Source organism: Ascidiella aspersa, chromosome 3 (genome assembly GCF_963924565.1).
Source record: "Ascidiella aspersa chromosome 3, kaAscAspe10.2, whole genome shotgun sequence".
NCBI classification, from domain to species: Eukaryota; Metazoa; Chordata; class Ascidiacea; order Phlebobranchia; family Ascidiidae; genus Ascidiella; species Ascidiella aspersa.
The window spans coordinates 34,610,999-34,632,425 of NC_139449.1; the positions used below are offsets into that span (position 1 = coordinate 34,610,999).

General features: G+C 35.2%; 2 protein-coding genes across 2 annotated transcripts in view; one reads left to right on the forward strand and one right to left on the reverse strand.

Moving 5' to 3' along the window:
- Positions 1–1,204: 1,204 nt before the first annotated feature.
- LOC146162665 (vesicle-associated membrane protein 7-like) lies at positions 1,205–6,176 on the reverse strand. The gene is made up of 6 exons (XM_083384326.1): positions 5,929–6,176; positions 5,316–5,492; positions 4,628–4,743; positions 3,787–3,854; positions 3,187–3,279; positions 1,205–1,885 (listed from the first exon to the last, which is right to left on the reverse strand). The coding sequence occupies exons 1-6, from the start codon at positions 6,096–6,098 to the stop codon at positions 1,796–1,798; spliced, it is 714 nt and encodes a 237-aa protein (XP_083240452.1). The 5' UTR covers positions 6,099–6,176; the 3' UTR covers positions 1,205–1,795.
- Positions 6,177–7,955: 1,779 nt separating this feature from the next.
- LOC146162666 (von Willebrand factor A domain-containing protein 3B-like) overlaps positions 7,956–21,427 on the forward strand; it is a 43,999-nt gene continuing 30,527 nt past the window's right edge. The window contains exons 1-12 of the mRNA XM_083385268.1: positions 7,956–8,137; positions 9,449–9,706; positions 10,433–10,524; positions 10,720–10,842; positions 11,243–11,370; positions 11,950–12,109; positions 13,833–14,002; positions 15,963–16,105; positions 16,815–16,925; positions 17,501–17,700; positions 19,078–19,232; positions 20,857–20,995. Of these exons, the coding sequence (XP_083241394.1) occupies positions 8,062–8,137; positions 9,449–9,706; positions 10,433–10,524; positions 10,720–10,842; positions 11,243–11,370; positions 11,950–12,109; positions 13,833–14,002; positions 15,963–16,105; positions 16,815–16,925; positions 17,501–17,700; positions 19,078–19,232; positions 20,857–20,995 (1,755 nt within the window). The 5' untranslated portion in view covers positions 7,956–8,061. The remainder of the gene's footprint in view (positions 8,138–9,448; positions 9,707–10,432; positions 10,525–10,719; positions 10,843–11,242; positions 11,371–11,949; positions 12,110–13,832; positions 14,003–15,962; positions 16,106–16,814; positions 16,926–17,500; positions 17,701–19,077; positions 19,233–20,856; positions 20,996–21,427) is intronic.

Below are 21,427 nucleotides of genomic sequence, written 5' to 3' on the forward strand. Positions count from 1 at the left end.
CTGTGGTCTCAAGGGTACAGGTATCTGGTAGCTTAGTAACTAAAGCAGATTGTTTCTCAACCCTAATTCGGTCACCGACGTTAGTAGTATTCATGGTTAGATTTATTAAGATCGGTCAAAGAGCAAGATTTCTTTAAAATTTGAGAATACTGGGGGAGAAATACGAAAAAATGGCTTATATTATTCAAATTTTAAATAGTTTATGCTAATGTCCGAAATAGTTTATTTATATATTAAAACTTTTACACCTTACAGACTGATTCTTTCGAAGCAGTGCGCTTCTCAAGCTATTAAAAATAAACATTGGAACTTCTATCGTCGGCATTATGTGTTCTGTTGGGGGGCAAGATTCTGTTGTGGAAACACATACTAAGCCAATATACTTGTTGTTATCGTAAATTGAGTTTTATTTTAGGCGATAGAAAGAACTTCTAAACGACTTCTATTCAAAGATATAAGGCAGCAAGCCAGCGAATAAACAAAAAGGCGACGAACATTAAATGCAAATTACAGCGGACGCTTCAAAGAAACGCAAAGCGCACGATTTTTAAAATCGCAAGGTATACGTCTTACCGATTTACTATCTTCTGAGTTATGACTTAGTGCCGGTCGAAAGGTTTAAAATGTTAGCTTTTAAATGTTAGAAAAACACAATTTTTTGAAAAAAGGAGTTCATCACAAAAATCGAAATATTCGCAAATGGCTTTTCTATGTATTATACCGTTTAACAAGGGACAGGTCATATCTGTAATAAAGTCGAGAAAAAACGTCATTACTGGTGACCAAGTGTGCACACTACTCACTGTTGGGGTAATTCCCAATCCTGGCATATCCTTAACACTTTAAAACACTAGTTTTCAAAACTTTTCGAGTCCCCCCAAAAAATCTTTTTTTTAATATGCGCAGCCCATTTTATACAGAACATCAATATCATAACTAGGCAACAGTGCATGGTGATGAGTAAATACTATAGTTTTAATGGACAGTGTGCCCTATAGTCTCGTATGGTTGCTCGCATACCTATGTGCAATCCAAATCTTAATGACGTCACTGGTACTACAAATGGCCTATTTGACAAATTAGCAAAAAGTTTTCCCGGCACACTGAAGGACCTCTATCTAGAGGTACACTCTTTCAGAATCACTGACTTAAAGCTTGTGACTGCTTAAAGTGGTTGGATCGACAGAACGAAAAATGAAGCGAAACATCAGTAACAGTCGACCCGAATCACCAACTGGTTTGTTCGGGGTTATACAACCTCTTAGAGTGTTTATATTCTATACAAAACGAATACTACGCTTAGAAAAACAAAAATAAACAGTAAGTAACATGTATTGTATAGTAACATTTACCCCTGGTTAAAAAAAACGTTATAATTTATTTAAACTTTTGCGATACTTTATTTATATATTTATGACCTGACTTAAGCTAAAAAAATTTGATTGAGTGTTTACTTACCCCTATTTGTTAACTTACTAATTTTGATAAACTTATTATTTAAGAAATTGCTGCGTTGAATTACAATCGTGGCTAAATAACCTTTATCTATTTGTTATCGGATCAGCGCCGATACCACCTCACCCCATTATCGGACAGGAACCGATACTACCAATTGGTATCGGGTATCGGCTACGATCCAATAATATCGGACAACTGTAGTTCGGTTTGCCACCAACGGTTACCGATTCATTTGTTTGCAACTAAAGGAACAATATTACAGTTTGAAAATAAAAATTTGCAACGATAGCCTAACGCTTTTAGAAGTTCTCTTCCAAAGAGTGTTTTCTTTTTCGTCTCAGGGCGTTTTGGTTCCGTTCCCGTGGTGAACACAGTGAGGCCAGTTGAGTCCACCACAAGCGGCGGAAATAATGAAGTATAAGACAACCTGAAAACATTACAAAGGTAAGTGGTATATGTGCTCAAGCATGGGCGCCGAACTTCCAAAATTCCAGGGCGTTAGTTTCTAACCAGTGTAAAATTGCTTAATAATTACAAAATGTGAGCTCTTAGATAACAGCTTTTGCGCAGTTGCATGTTATCACGGAAAAAAACAAGTTTAACTTTTAATATTTAAAAAAATGTAAATTTACGTACCGGTACAAAACAAATTGAACTTAGGTACAGTTTAAAAACATACTTTTTGGGGTTGCATGGCCTTCTGTCTATATGGTAATCAGGAAAGTTTTTAACAGTTTTGTTAAACTAAAACTGTGCTACAGGAAATAATTTTGCACTTTTATTCATAACTTGGTCAAATTTCAGGGCGTTTTGACGTTCTGCACACTAACGTTCTGCGACCACGTGTTCGGCGCCCAAATGAACAACTGTGATCTAGAGTAGACCATCCGAAGCTGGGCGTAGGCATGACTTAGAGCACTCTCTTGTTACGTTTCATGACCCGTTTTTTAAAAGCGTGAGCAAGGGGGTTACAATGTGTTGAGAGCCAATGAAAGGGGAGCCAATGAAAGGGGATACCACCTATAAAAGGTTGGGAACCACTGACCTAAACCAAGACTAAAGTTTTTTTATTTGCTTGCTTTCAAGAATCTTAGGTGACTGTCAAATTGGTTAAATGTTTAAATTAGGTTGTTTTGCGACTTGCTATGATCTGAGCCTGCATGGAACAGTTTGTAGAGCGACTGTCCAGGTATGGCAGCGGTCGTGAACCTCACCACAGGCTAGTTTTTAGTAGCCTGGCCTGTTTTGTGTAAAAACCCCTAATTGGTCGACTGAGTAAGTTAGTGAAATCAAGATTCCCGATTTACACCAATTTTATGAAAAACAAGATTTTCAAAATTTTTTAAAGATAATTAGTGTGGTTTTAAAACTAGATCGCATGTTTTTAATATAACTCAAAGACTTTTGGAATAACTTATATCAAGACTTTTTAAATCCTAAGCCTAATCCAAACCCACACTTTACCCACCTCTATACGCAACCTGAAATACCCAAACAGTGTCGCCCCAATGGCGCCTTTCAACATAGGTCACCAAACAGGGCAACACCAAAATGGCGAAAATCAGATTGATGCCCCCTAATCATCCGTAAATCAAAAACACCTAATGGCAACGTAAGCTGTTATTGTTAATCAAAAGACGCAAAAAAAACTGCCTGAACACAGATTTAGGGTTGTTGTATTTCATTTACTTCTCAGTATATTGTTTACTTGGGGCCTAGAAATCTCACCACGGCTAGGATGGCGAGCAGTATCGTCCACTTGACTTTTTTCCACCACAACCTTCTTGCTAAGTATGTGCTTTGCTTCTTGAAGGTGACAGACTTAAGTAAAAAAAAGTATTTTATAAGGTAAAGATTTGTTTAGAATTACACAAAAAATAGGCAATTTTATTTTTTATTTTTTGCTTGGCAACCTTCACTCCTTTAAATAGAAATTTGACTTTATGTCTTGATTTTTTGTTTTCACAAAGCTTTGAAACAATAAAAAATAATGTATTTTTAATATTGGATTCAGAAGCTACCCCAAATAGCAAACAAAATTCATTTTGAATCGATTAACAATAACCTTAAATAACAAGTTGCATTACACGGATTTTAATAAAATATTTACTTAAAACAAGGAATTACAATTTTTAAAGATCTATTTGTTTAATCCATTTTATTGCGAAGACTAAAGTGTAACAAGAAACTATGAAGACCAATTTTAAAAACATTTACTGAACATGATATTTTATACCGAAAAGATCAACAAAAATAGTGCAATAACCCAAAACACCAAATTATTGAAACTCTTTACAAAAAACACACAATTCATTAAAAACTGCTTACATTTTCAGAAAGATCTTCAGTTTTATCGACAAGTAGATTAAGGTTTTCTCCTCTGGTAGCAATGCTATCTACAGATTGAAAAGAGGTGTAATTGTTATAAAGGCAACTTCCAACAATAGCTAATTAATCGCTGTCAAAGCATTTTCACTTTCACATGCAGATTGATTTACTTCCTTCAGTGAGATTTTTCATTTTCATCAAATGCATTATATATATAGAGAGAGAGTGTTTTCAATAATTAAAATAACTTATACTTCTTAAGGCAACAACATGGCGTCCTTCACTTTACTTGTACAAATGTTTGCTTTTATTCAGTTATATATACTTTTTTGGTATAGCCTCGAAAAAACATCTTGTTTATGAATTTAATCTTTAATTTAATATATTTTAATTCAGATAAGGTCGGGTCAATAATAATTAATACAATTTAACAAGGGGTGTCCTATGTATATAAACAGTATGACAGAATGTTGGGGACTTGGTGACTATGTCAGCCGAAATATTGGCAGAAAAATAAAGAATTGGTGCAAAAAATATTTTATTATAATATATTTAATCATTTTTAATAGTCGATTTAAACCCTTGTGATCGTTTCACACATAGTCAATCTCACGTATTTTTTGATAATGAACATGTGTGAACATTTGAAGCTATATACACTTGTTAGCCTTAGGTGAACAACGCATTTAACTGTAGCAATGTGATAAAAAAATGAAAAAAAGGCTTCAGGTGACAAGCATTTTGGATTTTTGGATAACAAGCAATTTCCAGCCTTATAGCTGGAAAGATTCTGCCAGATTGCATAAATATATATATATACAATACAAAATAAAACATTTACCAATGTTCTGAACCATTATTCCCTTCAACTCATCTAGTTGTTCCTGCACCATTCCCATTTTACTACTTGGCTCCTCGTCCACTCTGCTGTATTTCCTCATCTGGAGCATCAATTCCCTGCAAATTGAATGTATAAGCTAACACAACATAAACAGAACAGGGAAAAATTTGATTACTAATATCTTTCCGTTTTGTAACTTTTACCACTTTCACATGTGTATTAGGTACAGACTGTCTTAAAATCTACCTTTAAATTACTATGTTGGTTTCAAAGCAGGTTACGATACACATTAAAAAAGGCTTAGCTTTGAAAAATAAATTAATATAAAAATACAAATAAGCTTATCAAAGCCTAAATAGAAGTAGCTAGCATATTAAACATAATTTTAACAATTCGAATAATTCTTTATTTTTCAAACATTTTTTCGACATCCTATGTTAAAAATGAATAAACAATTATTCGAAACAATAAAAATATGACTAAAATGTGCTAGCTACTTCTGTATGGGCTTTGATATTTGTTCTATGTTGAACTACGACCTTTAGCCATTATGCTCCAAAACAAACTTAGGTTTTTATTAAATTGGCCAGAAAATAAATGGCAATTTTATAAGATACAAATGTATAAAGTTTCATTTTATTTTATTTTACACCTGTACAATGCCGCTATAAATAAAGAGAAAACAAACCCTGAAAATTCTGAGTCCATGGCATTTGGTAAAGCAGTGTGAACATTGCCACCGTAAGCCGATTTAAATTTCCGCTTGATGTCAGATAAATACCGAAAAGCTTTGGATCTCTCAAAATCATCTTCCGTGATCGCCATGTAAACAATTTGATCCTCACACACATAATGGAAGAGATAGCTGTGAAAAAGAAAATAGGTCATCATGTGAGAGTTGTTAAAATATTTAGTTTTACAGTAGGAGTCAAAGTCCTACAAACTGGTTTTACATTATTGTAGGAATCAGGGTAAATATCCAATATAGACAATTGTTTAAGTTTCATTAAAAACAAAAAAATTAATAAAAATAAAACAAAAACTAAGTAGTTTCCTGGTTCTAGCAGCAATTAAAAAAATATTCTTTAAAAATAACGAACCGAGTTGTCAAAATTGAAATTGCTAGAAAAAAATATATATGGGAGAATAAATATAAGAATAATACTTTACCAACCCAAACTTAAACGCTAACTAGCACCCTAACCCAAATAATAAAGTAATATTAAGCCCCAGACGAAAATGTGGACCAGCGCCCATGCAGCGGCAACCTTTGTATATAATTTAACAGTAGTTTGACTTACTTTCCGTGCGAATACGTTAGTTTCGCGTCTTGGCTGGAGATTTTTGCGAGAATCTGTTCGGAAACTTCCTGAAAATTCCCAGCACAAGCCGCAAACTTGGCCAGAACGGTCTGGCCCCTTGCAATGACCGAGTAGAGAATTGCCATCCTCAGGGGCTGCAGCTCATACATCAATCGAAATAACTTGAAACTTTATAGACTTCTTGCAAACGAGAAATCTACCTCAAGCTCATAACAAAAGTCCCAACAAGACTTGAACTGACGAGCAAATAACATCAGCTGACAGAACGGTGGTGTCACGTGATATCATCAATACAGTCAACAAGAAACCTTGACTAATATCATGTAACTGTCTTTAAAATGATTTTTTAAGTCTGGAGAATGAATTAAAACTATTTAATTAGTAATATTTGGCAATTGTAAAATTGTTTTTAGTTACTTTATAACTGCAGATCAAATCAGTACAGTCGTTTGCAATCCTACGGCATATTTACACAAAACAACCTCACTAAAACCCAAATTCCTGTATTAAGTATTATCGGCTTATTTGATTTGACAATTTTTAATATTATTTCTTTAGTATTAATTTCACAAAACCAAGCGTTAAATTCATTTTTATTTTATATCACACAAAAATACATATAATGGATAGGCGATTGGTGCCGTCGCGGATACGGATCTTTCGATTTAGCGCCACTTGTCAACGTTGGTAAGGCAACACAGGAAGCTAACTTGTTTTGCCTTTGACCGCAAAACGAGCTCTTTAGTGCTAGAGAAGTGCCACTTTAAAAACACGAGTGCTACGTAAACTACCACAATAGCAGTTCCTTAGATGGAGAAATTACAGGTTTAGGCGTCGGCTCGTATGTAGCCTTATAAATAAAAGATATTGCAAATCGATTTTTTTCTTTGTTTGGACGATTTTGGATAAGTGTTTATCAAAAGTTACTTTGGCAGTCCCGATAATTGTTTGCAGCAAAAAACGTTTTTATTACTGATAAGGGATTAGTTTGTCTAACTATAAGTTGTGACTTTTTAAAATATCTTGAATAAGCAAGTTAATTGAACAAACAAACCTATGATATGTTGCAGACAGTTCTGATTAATTTCCCAATTAAATTAAAAAGTGTAATTTGGTGTGTTTGTGGTTTTATTTAATATAAAAAAAATAAAAAAGACGTTGGTGCTGGTCTCGAATCCTAATACAGCAGTTAAACAATTATTAAAGCAACGCACAATATTTAGGTTAAGGCCACTGTGGAAAGTATGGCATGTGCACCCGCGAGATTTTTTCAACCTTTTAAAAGCGCACCCCGAAAAGTGCGGAATACGTTCACAGTGCAATGTATGCAATACAGAATGCATAGGAAAATCATAAAGGGCACCCGGTAACCCGGATTTTTTCTGCGGTGCACCCGCATGATCTCATCGAGATCTGCCATACTTTCCTGCAGTGGGTTAAGGTGCCGGTTAGTGTTGGGGTGAGGGTGGGTCTAGTATTATTATATTTATAATTTAATAACATTACTTAACCTACTCAGATTTGCACCCTAATCCAAATATTGTTTGTTCTGGTAGGATTCTAGACCAGCGCCAATACATTTTTTTAGAAACTGGTTTAGTAATGTTGTGCCCTACGCAACAGACATTGTAAATATTATTTTTCTATATTTGGTTGATTTTAGTTAGTTTCAAATGTTATTTATACAGTTGTGATATATTATTACTAATTTGAGTTAAATAGCGAAATTAGGTTTTAACTTGTAACAAGTATCTTGAACTTTATTGTTAGTTAGTAAAATCCGATACAAACCCATAAAGCTATAAATTTTATTGATTATCAAATTTACCATTAATTTAATATGATATTGCAGTCTTGTATAAATTGAATTCAGAACACTGATTTTTATTTTTTGAAGTCTTACAACAAAAACCCTAATCAATAACCAAAAGGAAGTACGCAGCTTGAAATTCATTGCGTTTGGCTGCTAAACTTTTATATTTTTATGTTTTTTAGATCTTCACTTTCATAGAGTGATTAGTTTAAAAAAGTAGCTTGTTAACAGCAACTGTTACTCTGTCCCAAACCCCTGAATTATTCATTAAAAATGATTTGATAAATCCACCAAGCAACATGGCTGCAGTTGACGTGAGTAATCCAGATTTACTGCGCGAGGTTGATCCAATCAAAAAAGCTGTATATGATGAAGGTACAAGTCTTGTTTATGCATATATTTGAAATTTTATAAATAATAAAACTATTTAGGTAAACTTCTTTTTGATGTGTTAATTATAACAACTTACAATATTTTAACATTTTTTTGTTTGCTGAACAAATCATACACCCACTTTTTACACGGCTTGTTGTGTAAAGGCTGTTGGGTATTGATATTTGCAAATTAAAAAAAATACATGTTTTATTGTTACTATGGCTAAGTTAGAAAGGTTTAGTTCATTAGAACATTTCAATCCTAATAAAATCTGACAAGAAAAATACATAAACAGAATCCCAATATAATTGGACACAGTGTTTTGGTACTATTATAATTTCCTGTTACTTGTTTTAGTTGACTAGCACATTTAGGTGCTTAGAGAATTTAACTGTTGTTTTTCTAATGCTAATTTAACTATGGTGACCAATGTAAAATGCATTGTTAAATAATATATAGCTTCATTTGTAATCCAGGATTCAAGTAACTAACTAAACATGACAAAAGATGGATTACAATAAAGTATATAAACATATGCCAGAAGAACAATTTTACAATTTAAACAATGCCTGGCAGCAACAGCATATTGAATATAAACATATAATTATAATATATATATCTAAAATGGTCAATCAAACCAAAAATATTTTGTTCTTTTTTGTTTTTTATGATTTTGAAAAAATAATCTACAGTTGTAAATTTGTTCTTGTTGTGGCCTATTTGCAATTATATATTAATATATTTAATTTTGTATTTTTTTAACAAATTGTGACATGTGGTCAATTTAAATTTCTGTTTTAAAAGATAAAAACTCCATTTGTGTGTCATTTAACTCTCAGCAATGTATTGTTCAAATAATAGTTCTGTTATTTAACCTAACCATCCAACAATGAGTTGTAATTTTAAGGGATCAAATAACAAAAGAGCCGGCTTATGGGCTGTCCAAGTAACTAGGAGATCTCTGTAAAGTATTTTACAAGTCAATCAATGCTATTTAACTTCTTGTTTCTATTACCCAGGCTTTGTCCAGAATATCCTAAGCGTTATCCTTAAAAAACATATTGGTTTTTTTAGTATTACAGTGGTATTTTTTATGTTGGTTTTTCTTTTGCCAAAACATCAGATATTAATTTCACTATGTTTTCTTTTGGTTGGCAAACCCACATATAAAATGTATTGTTATTCGGTTTATTAAGGCTTTTAAATTACACATATGGGAATTTTTGACTTTTCCTTAGATATCCCAGAATAGTGTTCAATAATATTTGAGGGCATTGCTTTAAACTGAATAAGAATTCACAAATATTTCAGAGGCGCCTCCAAAATTCAATATCGGTCACCTTCACGCTCCAACTCCCCCTGACCTTTTTGGTTGGGCGGACAAGGAAAGGGGCAAGAAGTCGTCATACGAGATGGACGGCCAGACACAAGATGACGGCAAAGAGCAATGGGAACTCGATGTGAAGCCGCTCATCAGCTCAAAAAAGTGGTTGCAGGTCCACGGACTCCAGCGCAATCGCTTGTCCATGAAACAAATCTTGTCGCAGATCGGGTTTAAGCACAATGAAGGTGGGTTCTTGGTGACATATGCCTGGCTACACTTCATGATTTGTGTCAAAGGTTCATAGTAAACATTTTGTCTGTCGAAATTCACCCCAAAATACTTATATATATGCAAAAAACACTATTTTTTTCGGAAATTTACCATGCACTTTTGGGTAACTTTTCCAACTGCACTTCATAATAAATTGTTGCCAAAGCTTTGGCAAACATTTTTTTGTCGAAATCCATCCCCAAGATACTGCAATATGGCAAAAAAAGCTGTTTTCTTCGGAAATTTACTATATTTTTTTGGGCAACTTTTCCAAGTAAAAATTTTGGTAGTAACCTAATACCTCAACTGCTTAGCTAGACCCTAGGGCCTTTAGTTTTTAGATTTACTTGTCCATAATGTAAAACTTCTCGCACATTGAATTTAAACATAATGAAAATAAGATTACGGTCATTATATGCTGTATGTGCTTTTAGGAACTGAATGACTTAAATACTCAGCTTGTCTAAATTCCTAGCCTTTGATTTTAACAGCATTGTTGCTTTTGTCCATGAGACAGATCTCGTTATACAACATATTGGGATTTACACATAACATATGTTTGATTTTAAGGGCGTTTCATTTTTTCTAACGTACATTTTATTTATAGTTTAAGAAAATATCTTATAATTAACTTTATAAAAATAAAATAACACATGTTGGCATTTTTCTGATTTATTTAAAATTTTGCACCATTTTTTTAGACTACATTGATTCTGTAAAGAAACCAGTTGGATCTTATTATGGAAACGGACTTTTTCAGCAGTTCAGGAGAAAAGATGGCCAACTTTACAATGTAAGTTGTTCAAGTTCGAACGTCTGAGATAGGACAAATAGAACCTTTCAGTATTTGTCCTTTACTTTAAATAAAGGTTGTTCTGAAAGTAGATTTTTCTTTTGTTTACAGTCTTCTAGTATGTCCTAGTATGTCATCCAAATATTTTCGTAAAAATTCTTTGATCTGAATCACACTTATTTTTAAATATTTCAGATTACTGTTGGAAGAGAAAAACTTCGTCAGATTGAGGAATCTTTGATGCGTGCGTCGCATATATTCAAGCGAAGACTTCAGTGGTTGACCACAGAAAGTAGAAGAATATTTGGAGTTGTACAGGTGCAAATTTTTTTGGCCAATATGCAAATGTTAAATAAGTAAAAGCAGTATTATTTAAATCTAAGCACTCACTACTATTTCATTGTTTCTAAGAACTTGAATGTACTTTTGGGTCACCACAAAAATTGCTCGAAACTAATTTGCTTCTACAGCTTATGAGATATTATCAGGAGGGTGCACTGGCTAGCATTTTGAGAAAAATGTCAAATGTATTGATAAATGTTTTAACATATTTATTTTGGTAACACAATGAGCTGTATACATATATATACTCCCAATATTGAATAGGGTTACTTCCTATTTCAATTGTACTGCTCACCAACATCAAAATATTAACTACCATGTAATATATGGTTTTCTTATTATGATTTCTAAATATTTTTTATTTTATTTTTTGCAGGAGCACTGCGTATGTTTTATACTTGACGTCTCCACCATGTCGCAAACTCAATTTGACCTCTACAGAGAGTCACTTTGTATGGTGATAAGGGATCAAGTGTCACAACTCGCAAAATTCAACATGATCAAGTAAGCAATAAATACTGTTATGGTTGTACAGTTAATGGTATTGAATCAAATTAGTTTGCATATTTTAAAAGATTTCATTTGAACTTTATTTTTAGGCCCACACCTAAAATAATTCTCCGCCACTAATGATTCTATTCGGGTCCAAAACTATCACACATGAAATTAAATGCACTAAGCTATTTGGTGCTTTTTCCCAACTCATGTTTTTAACTATATCTAAAAATTAGCAATTTAAGCCCAGCACCCAATTTTTACGTGTCGAAACTCGTCAAGCCCTAAAAAAATGTTTTTGTTTCCATGGACTGGGGTGGGCATATTTTTTTAGTGTTGTCATCATATGTTAATATTATAAAGTAAGTAGACTTAACAAACACGCTATTTCCACTCCAAAAGACTAAACTAAAATGAAGTGATATTTATTCAAGAAGCGGGCACTTTTTCATTGCTTTTGTTGTTTAAAAAATGTAATTTTTAAGTAACACACAAAGATTTTAGTTAGGCCTTCATAGAGTCATGGGCCCTCTAAAGCTAGTTCACATATGCCCGAGGGGTCCACTCGTGAAACCATTATTTTTTCAGGGCCCAGGCCGACATGCAAGTGTGGCAGGAGCAGGCGGTGCCGGTTACCGAACTGACCATCAAAAGTGCCATCGAATGGGTGCAGGGCCTTGACCGGATGGCTGAGGGGTCAAGAACCGCAACCACCGAGGCCATAGTGCGAGCAATGGAAGACGACAGTGTAAGAACGGTTTCTCATGTTTTTATGACTCTAAAGGCCCGTTTACACTACAGCTGCACTGAGCTGAGCAAAGCGTAATTTGCATTTAAATTCTATTGTGGCGAGCGTTTCACGCTTTGCTAAACTAAAGCCCCGTGCAGCAGCTGCAGCTAGCTCAAAGTTACGCTTTGCTAAACTCAAGCCCCGTGCAGCTATAGAAAAACGTTACGTTTTGTCGCGATTTTTACGCCCAGCGCAGCTCACTGCAGCTGTAGTGAAAACAATTCCACGCCCAGTGCAGCTCAGCTCCGCTCAGTGCAGCTGTAGTGTAAACGGGCCTTCAAGTCTTAGGCAGAGGTCTCCAAACTACAGCCCGCATGCTCTCACATTTCAAGATACTGTTATTAATACTTTATTAGCATAAATGTTTGTTAGACACAAAGCTATTCAATTTTGATAAATTTGTAAACCAAATGACAATTTCATAACGCTAACTATAATTATATTTTAATTTTGAGGCATATTCGATGTTTCCTTCGTTGGATAAAATCTAAGTCAAGACAAAATTTTATATCCGGAAAAATATACGAGTGTCATTTTTGCCCACCATCGCCAGTTTTAGAGTTATCCAACTCTTTATGCAAAAAGGTTGGCGACCCCTGATCTAAGGCAGTGTTTCAAATTAATTTTGGACGCGCTTGACCTGTTTGTTCGTTAAGAATAACACATGTGCTTAAATCAAACATGGAGGTAATAATTTAATAAATCACGTTTAAATTCAAGTGCAATGCAAATTAAGTTTTACTTGAATTTCTTACCTCCGTTTGGATAATTATATGAATAAACAGCAAAAAAGCTAGAGGCAATTTATTTGGCTTATTTACAAACGATACAATATTATTGATTAATTGGTACAAGTGTGTTATGAAGGAAGCGTTGAAACACAAAGCGCGCGTTAATCGTGAACGTTTTGGTCTTAAGATAGTAGCTAAAGGTTGAAGTTAGACCCAGAAAGAATATCAGGGCCATAGAGAAGCATAGGTAGCATTTTGTGAACGTTTCCAATAAAACTTAGATAATGATGACTTAAATTAATGCCAATAACCAAGTGATTGCACATTACTTTCATCTGGAAGCGGTTTATCTTTTTTCGGAGGGTGATGAATTGTTTAACCTTAAATTTTAAATTTTATTGAATTGTTTAACCTAATTTCATAACGCTAACTACATATTTTGAGTTTTGTTTCATATTTTATATTTCCTTCGTTTGATAATATCTAAGTCAAGACAAAATTTAAACCGGATAATTAACCGCGATAGTCATTTAACAGTTATGTAGCTCACCTTCGCCAGTCTTTGGAGTTGTCGTGAAACGTTCTGGACTCCAAAGCATAGTTAGCATTGGACACAAAATATTCAAAAAAGGCCCATTTTTACATTTAGATTTGGTGACTGGTAAGAATGTTTTCGGGAGACGGGTAATATTTGTTCAGGTTTTTATGTTCTAAATAGCCGGCTTTTTTCAGTCGTTGGCTTTAAACAGAAATCCTAATTTATTTAAAAGTTTGGTGGCTTCTGATCTAAGACAGTGGTCCAAACCAGTTTCGGCCATGTACCACCGTTTTTTTTTAAGAAAACTAATTCGCACACGCCACACTTAAAAATATATTAAAGACGACAAAGAGGACTTGTAGTACATTTGAAATAACATTAATCTAAAACTGATTATATACATTGCTTTCAGCTGGAAGCGGTTTATCTTTTCGCTGAGGGCGATTCTTGTGAGTCTTCAAAGGAGCTTATTCGTCAGAAACTGACCGAAGCCCCTCATCCACTACACACAGTGTCGTTTAACGCTGGCAAAAGCTCGACCATCAAGTTCCTCAAGGAAATCGCCATGCTCACGTCTGGCAGGTGTGTAGATAATACAGGAATGCGATTAGAAATATGTCCCGTTTTGAATATGTATGTTTCATAAAGAGAGCGCCGCGCTGAATATATTCCTATAGGTGGGAATTGAAAAAAAATTTACTTTTTTTTTAAATGAAAAAAAAAAAATAAATAAAAAGTAAAATGAAAACTTTCTTCAAAGAAAGAGCTGCTTTTTATAAGAAATTCGCAATATTCAACTCTTACATATGCACTTATTAAAAAACTTTTTCCAAAAACGTTGTAAAAATAGAGGCACAAGCGAGTTCCTCAAGTAAATTGCCTAGCTCACGTCTGGCAGGTGCGGAGAAAATACTACAGGACTGCGATAGAAATTTTATGTGGTCTGTTTCAGTTTAAAATAGTGAAGTCTGTTCCAGTTTAAAGAGCTGCACGCTGAATGTAAAAATTAAAACAAATTAAACAAAAAAAAAACGCAGCATGCAGAATGTTCGCCATTAGGCGGATCCGATAATACAGGATCGGAGCCGATACCCGATGTCGAGTGTTAACATCGGTGCGTGTCCAATACCAAATTATTTCAGCCATGATTAATGATCCAACGAACCGATTCTACCATTAAAGGTAAAAAGAGTTAACTGGACTTCAGGTTTATTGAGGCTTACTATACGGCTTCAACCCGAACAAAACCACAAAGGTTTTTAAAAAGATCTAAAACAACTTTATTTAACAAAAGCAGAATACTATATAGTTACGCAAAAAAGCTATATGGTATGTTCTATATAGTATTCTGCCTTTGTTAAATAAAGTTGTTTTAGATCTCTTTTACAAACTTTGTGGTTTTGTTTGAATCATATGATATGGAAAAAAGATCAACAACTAGAAATGTCGGATCAGGCTTAGATCCTGATATTAACAAAAATAATAATAATAATATTATTATTGTTTCAACTATACGGTTTCAATTGCACAGTTATTCATATTTCCATCGTAAAACGATACCTAAGGTAATATAGCTCGAAAATAAATTTTATACCCGGTCCACGATCGAAAATCCTAGTTATTCGGCCCTTTATGTAAAAGTTTTGGTGAGCCTAGACCTAAAACGGCGATATTTTGTGTTAATTTGAAGTTTTTTACCTGTAGAACGTCGTCGGGTGGCAAATCTGTCGCTTTCGTTGCTGCCAAAAAACAAAAGCAAAATTTAAACCGTAGTGTGGTAAACTGTGTTGACCTCATCCCCTTTAATAATAAATGAAAACTGTAGCGAGGCAATTGATCACTAACACACGCAAGCCTTAAGCATTGGCGACAGCAAACAGTGGAAGCCTTTGGATCGTCTTTGTGTTTGCTTGGTCTTCTTGCTGTATTTACATAGCAGTGATTTATGACAGGCGGCGTAGCTAAGATTTAACCTCAAGGCCTATATTTGATAGACGATAAATCACAGAGAACTGCACAGATGGTTTGAAAAGCTTTTTGAGAAATGATTTTTTTGACAATGAAACCCGCACATGACGCAGGTTCCTATTTTTTTGTGTGTCCTGCTTTTATTTTAAGTGGTATTACTTCATTGTGTAGATGAATTTCAACTATAAATCATCAAGTAACTATAGTAGTAGTCGGTGCATTAGGTATGGTATCACACAATGTGCTAAGACTCTCTTTAAATTAAAGTTTTTTTTTTATTTTTCTGGAGAGATTTTTTTCTAATTGAATGTTTTTTGACGTAACATGACGCCATCTCTGGAAATTCATGCCCCCCAAATAATCTTGAAGACGCACCTGATAGCTCCTACTGTTACAAGTATCGAAGCGCCATCCATATACATCACTATTCAATGATTTGAGACCGACCCGTTAAAAAGGTGTATTTCGAACTTTGGGTATGGCTCCCAACCAGACACAACACTTCGCGTATACATATCCTGTTTAATTGCTGCTTAAAATGCTCAAAAAATAAGTTTTTCTTTATTTTATTTAGATTCCACGCCTTCGTAGTGAAGAGCATTTACGAGGAAGACTCCGAGGCGCTCCCAAGCAACGCTGCGCCCCCTGGCGGCGACGCTTCGCGCATTTCCGTGAGATTGACTGCCAAGCCTAAAGGGGGAATTCCCGCCGGTGCAGGTTAGTGTGAATTCCTTTCTAAATCAACTGAACACTGGTGGGTCCGATCCGGTACAGAAGTCTTTATCAGTGTGCAGGAATTTATTAAAAACACAATGGCTTAAACAAGTGGATTCTTATCTTAAATCTAACGAATTCAAAACAATGTTATTTAAACATAAACCACATCAGTTTAAGTTAAACATCATTTCCGAACACAAGTAAATGACAAGGCGAGCTCCTACCGCAACAGTAGTGACAACAACTGCCGTAGGAAAAACTACAATGTCAAATGTCAAGGCACTATGTATTTCAGTGATTTTTTACCGGTTTACTTTAAGTTATATAATGCTTAATTAAATAAGTCAGTTAGCAATAGCATCAAAATGCGCAGGGTTAACAAATTGCTTTAACGACTACGACGATTGGAGGTCGTCGTAGGACGCAGGACAAACAACAAACCGATTTAGCACCATAGTTAAAAATACACATGTAAATGTTTTTTTTTTTTTTTTTTTTTTTTTAGTAGCTTATATAAAATGAAAAGTGTTCTGCAGATAAATCCAATCTACCTGAAAACCTTTTTTGCATAGTTTGCGTTGAGATTCGTTCTGAATCATTGTGCAGCGCCCTTTAAAGACTAAAACGACCATCTTAAAACGCCCTTTGCGACGCACAGTTTGTGAACCTTAAAAATTAAGTCTATAATTTGTTTTCCAATTTTCCACAGGAGTAAGAGAAGACGTGTTTGACGTTTGGCTTGAGTTGGAAGAATGTCGCAACAATTTCGTTCAGGTTCAGTCGCTGCTCAATGAGATTCCAGATCACAAAACTGATTCGGGTAAGAAGAGAGCTGGGCAAGTTATATAAACGCTGGCATTTCCGTGTGCGACCCATTTGTGTTTTGTAAATACCATAGCTTTGTACTTTTGAGCATACGTTTGCAGTTTTGGTTTAACCTTGGGGATTTTTATACTTTGAATATTTTTATGAATGTGTTTTAAATTGGTTAAACACATTGTTTTAATCAGATTGTTATGTACCTTATAAGATAGTGAACACGTCGCTGCAAGCCGTAAATGTTGGGGTTTACCGTGAGTAAAGGGCGTTTTTATTTGTAAGTTATTGTAACGCCAACAAAAGCGTCATAAAAGCTGTTTAGTGAAGATTAACTAACACTGAAAAATCAACTGTGACGGCAAATCTCAAATATTTGAACAATTATCCACCATAGAAACCGCATTGCGATAAGTCAAAAAAACACACAAGCTATTAAGCAGCGCTATAGTATGGGATTAATTAACCAGAGGTAATCGAGTCCAGAAACGACCATGGCACCAATACTTGCTGCATTCTGTTAGTACTTTAATTATTCTGGAAAGTTATTGCTCACTTTAACCACTGGTTTTATTCTAGCGGCAATCGACCGTCCGAAGCCACCTTCCAGCGCACGCCAGGAGCACTACATGGGTTCACGTCAGTGGCTCGAACGTCACGGTTTGCGAGCAAAGGGCGTCAGTGCGTTCCAGGCCCTGGCCAGCTGTTCCTTCCGGCACGTGGACGGGGTCGTCGACCTGAAGGGCAAACCGACGCCATGCGCCGAGAGTTCCGACGCCGTGAGTTCGCTTTTGACTTTCTTTATAAGGCAGTGGTGCCCAACCGGGGGGGGTACAGTTTCTAACGCTTAAGGGTGCCGAAAAGTATTTAAAACTATTTCGTATTCCAATTTTCGATCTATTGGTGAGCTTCTTTATACGATTTAAGACCCGTTTACACTACAGCTGCACTGAGCTGCGCTGGGCGTAATTTGCATTTAAATTCTATTGTGGCGAGCGTTTCACGCTTTGCTAATTTCAAGCCCCGTGCAGCAGCTGCAGCTAGCTTGAAGCTACGCTTTGCTAAACTCAAGCCCCGTGCAGCTATAGTAAAACGTTACGTTTTGGAGCGATTTTTACGCCCAGTGCAGCTCACTGCAGCTGAAGTGAAAACAATTCCACTCCCAGTGCAGCTCAGCTCCGCTCAGTGCAGCTGTAGTGTAAACGGGACTTTATGGTGTATAATCGGAGTTCAACAACCAATGTTTTTTTTTATGTTTTCTGTTTCAAGTCGACATATTGTGATATTACAATAAACCACGCGAAAATGTTAGGAACGGTTGCAATTTTTAAGGATGCGGTAAGTCAAAAAGGCTGGGAACCACTAAGCGGTTGGGTACGTCCACTCGAGGTTAATTTTTGTTTTTTTGGTAGAATTTTGTCAGACTCTGTGTGACCCTGGTTGTCTTTTTAGCTGCGTTTTTCTAAAACTATGCCACAAGTCCTTAATGTCTCCTGACTTAATTTTAGCTGGTTGGCCGTTAAAGCGTCTTGCTTTTGGTATTTTTGTGAAACTGTGCGACAGCAGACACCGCAAGTTAGTGTTTCTCAACCTTTTTTTGCGGCGGTCGAAATAGGAAGTTAATGACAGCGAAGCTTGGGGGAAAGATGTTGCCATAAATAAGTTGAAATTTAATTAATATAGGCCCTGCCTTCGTAATGCTTCCGCAATTTAAGTGTAAAACTTTTCTCACAACTAGTTATTCTGTTAATATGCTGTTGCTGCCAGGCATTATCTTAATTATAAAGAGGGTTCTTCCGACAATTATTTATTCTGTACCGACGTTTCGATAACCTATCCAGGTAATCTTCTTCAGGGTATATTAACTAACCTCGTTTTTCTTCACTGTATATATACACCTTTCTGCAAGGTTACAAGTTTATATGCCCTGATGAAGATTACCTGGATAGGTTATCCAAACGTCGGCACAGAATAAATAATTGTCGGAAGAACCCTCTTTATAACTAATTATTCTGTTGTTTGTGATCAGAAATCGACATTTATCTTGCAAGGGTCAAAGTAATTTTCAATATTACAAACTCAATGCAACACCGGTCCAAAGCTAGCGCGGCTTGTTTAATAAAAAAACGGATAATTCAAGTTATTTCTCCCCCCAGCAAAACGTAAGGAAGCTGGTGAACGCCAAGTACTGCGACCAGTTCGCTCACACAAAGTGGAAAGACGGGACGGTGGTTCACGTGCACATCACCGCAGAAAAGCACCGAACCTTCGAGAAGAAAATGAAAACTACATTGGACGCCATTCAGCGCAGGTAACTGTTTTAATAAACTTGGGTACACTATGCACGGATCTGTAATGTAGCTTGATAATAACTGCTGTACCCGTTTAACACCTGAAGGTGCAAAATAATAACAATTGCGCCCCACCATTTATAAGTTATGCTTGAATTGCTTCTCAGTCACATTAAGTGCGGATGATAGAAGCTCGTATCGAAATGTCTTAATTAAGACATAAACAATAAAACTCAGATTAAAAAACCTAAGTTTTGAATGTGCTAAGTTTTGAATAACAAAGAAATAATAAATTAATAAAAGTAAAAATCAGTGTAAAAAATATATATACACTCGAGTTTTTAAACAGTACAAACCCGCTGCCAATGGTTTTGGATCCCAGAAAGATACACCATTTTATAAAAGACTATGACTAACGCGTATAGAAAATGGGCCTTTGCACAAAATGATAATTGAGATTTTTCTGTTGCATCATTAATTTTGAGAATATTTACTCGACCTTTTCGGCTTTACAATTTATTAACAAGCTGATTGTTTTAAATTGATGGGTTTCAAGTTGTTTCAATATTTACTTTGTAGTAGTAATTTCCGATACTAGACATTTGAATCCGATACCCGATGTTCGATATTTTTGATAAAAAGTATCGCGATCTGATGCGATACCAAATGACGTCATTACTGTGCAAAAGCTAGCAGAATAGCTAGTGAATTAACTTCAGTTGTTTGCCTACTGTCTTTTGATAAATTTACCTTTCAATGTAGAATCGCTGTATAGTTGATCGCAAATTATGGCTAAATTTCCCATATTAATTTGGCATCGGCAGCGAACCTTCGGACAAGTACCGATACTGGTTCCCTTTGTTTAAACATACACTTTGTAGAGGTGCTTTATTGTCAAAAGTGGGTTTTGAATATTTTCTAATATTTACAGTATATCAAATCCTCGTTTTATGTTTAACTGCATCATCCAGGCGTTGTCTTAATATTTATTCGTAACGTTTTAAAAATGCAAACTACTTCTGTATGGGATTTGATACTCATTCTTCGTGTAACTACAACCATTATCTTAAGATTTATTTGAAACGTTTAAGATTTATTCGAAACTTTTAGGGCTTATTCGAAACGTGATGCAACTTTCTTCTAAATGACATTTGATGTCATTCTATACCAGTGATTCTCAACCTTTTTTCTTTCGTGGCCCATATACGTTGCAACAAAAATTCTGTGGCCCAATAAATTCTTATGAAAGAAAAAACTGTAAAAAATGTTTCGAACAAAACACAGCAGAACATATTTTGAAACAGATTATTTATTTTACCGTGCATTAGTGAGATACTTGCGGCTGAATAATAAATTTACATTCCTTTTTAATTCCCCCAATCCACTATTCCTGTAAAATTAAGTTAGCCATGGTCCACTGGTTGAAAACCGCTGTTCTATACGTTTAAGTACGACCTTTACGAGAGAGGACTAATACTTATGTAGGGTTAAACTATTGTCTTACTTTGAGTTCAGGGCACTTGTCAAGTTGAAATATTATTGATTTGCAGAAAGTGTGGCGCGATTTTTTTTACCTCACCCTGGTATATAGCCTACCATTACATACCAGCCCTGATTTGATATTTACTCATGTGTTTTTCCAAGGATCGACTGGCTGCAGCAAGGGAGTCGGGAGGTGTTCGGGACAATCCTGGAGGAGCAGGTCTACATCCTCATCGACACCTCGCAATCCATGAAGGAGAAACTGCCAATGCTCAAGGAAAAAGTCTTCCAGCTTATGCAGGTGCGTCACAGATGCCTTCTTTCACTAACGTTATAAATAACTTAACTTGTCTGAATGATTAAGTCAAGTCATTTTACCCGAAAGTCATTACAACATTGGCGTTAATATAAATTTTCCGCTATTTTATTTATTTATTTCCCAATTTTCAACCAAATTCAATGGTCTGTTTTCTTTATGATTTGTTGGTTTTTAATTTGCATTTAGTAATGGCAAAGGAGCTGCACGATTTTTTTATTACAAATTGAAGATAAACTATTTTAAAAAGATTTATTTCTATTCCATGGGGATTTGGGTTTTCTAATTTGCGTTAAGCAAGTACAGATCAGCTGCTTGCATTTTTTAAGTATTATTGTTTTTTTTTTTACTTTTTTCACTTTTTGCGAGATTTAAAGGGGGGCAGGGGTAAAACCGCCTGTAAAACTTTTGTAAAAA

Excerpts from the sequence above, each read along its gene's own strand:
- LOC146162665 (XM_083384326.1), bottom strand. The coding sequence starts at position 6,098 with ATGTATGAGCTGCAGCCCCTGAGGATGGCAATTCTCTACTCGGTCATT. Across the intron at positions 3,855-4,627 it reads AATAATGGTTCAGAACATTG|ATAGCATTGCTACCAGAGGA; the intron begins GTAAATGTTTTA and ends TTCAATCTGTAG. Across the intron at positions 1,886-3,186 it reads TGCTCGCCATCCTAGCCGTG|GTTGTCTTATACTTCATTAT; the intron begins GTGAGATTTCTA and ends TAATGTTTTCAG.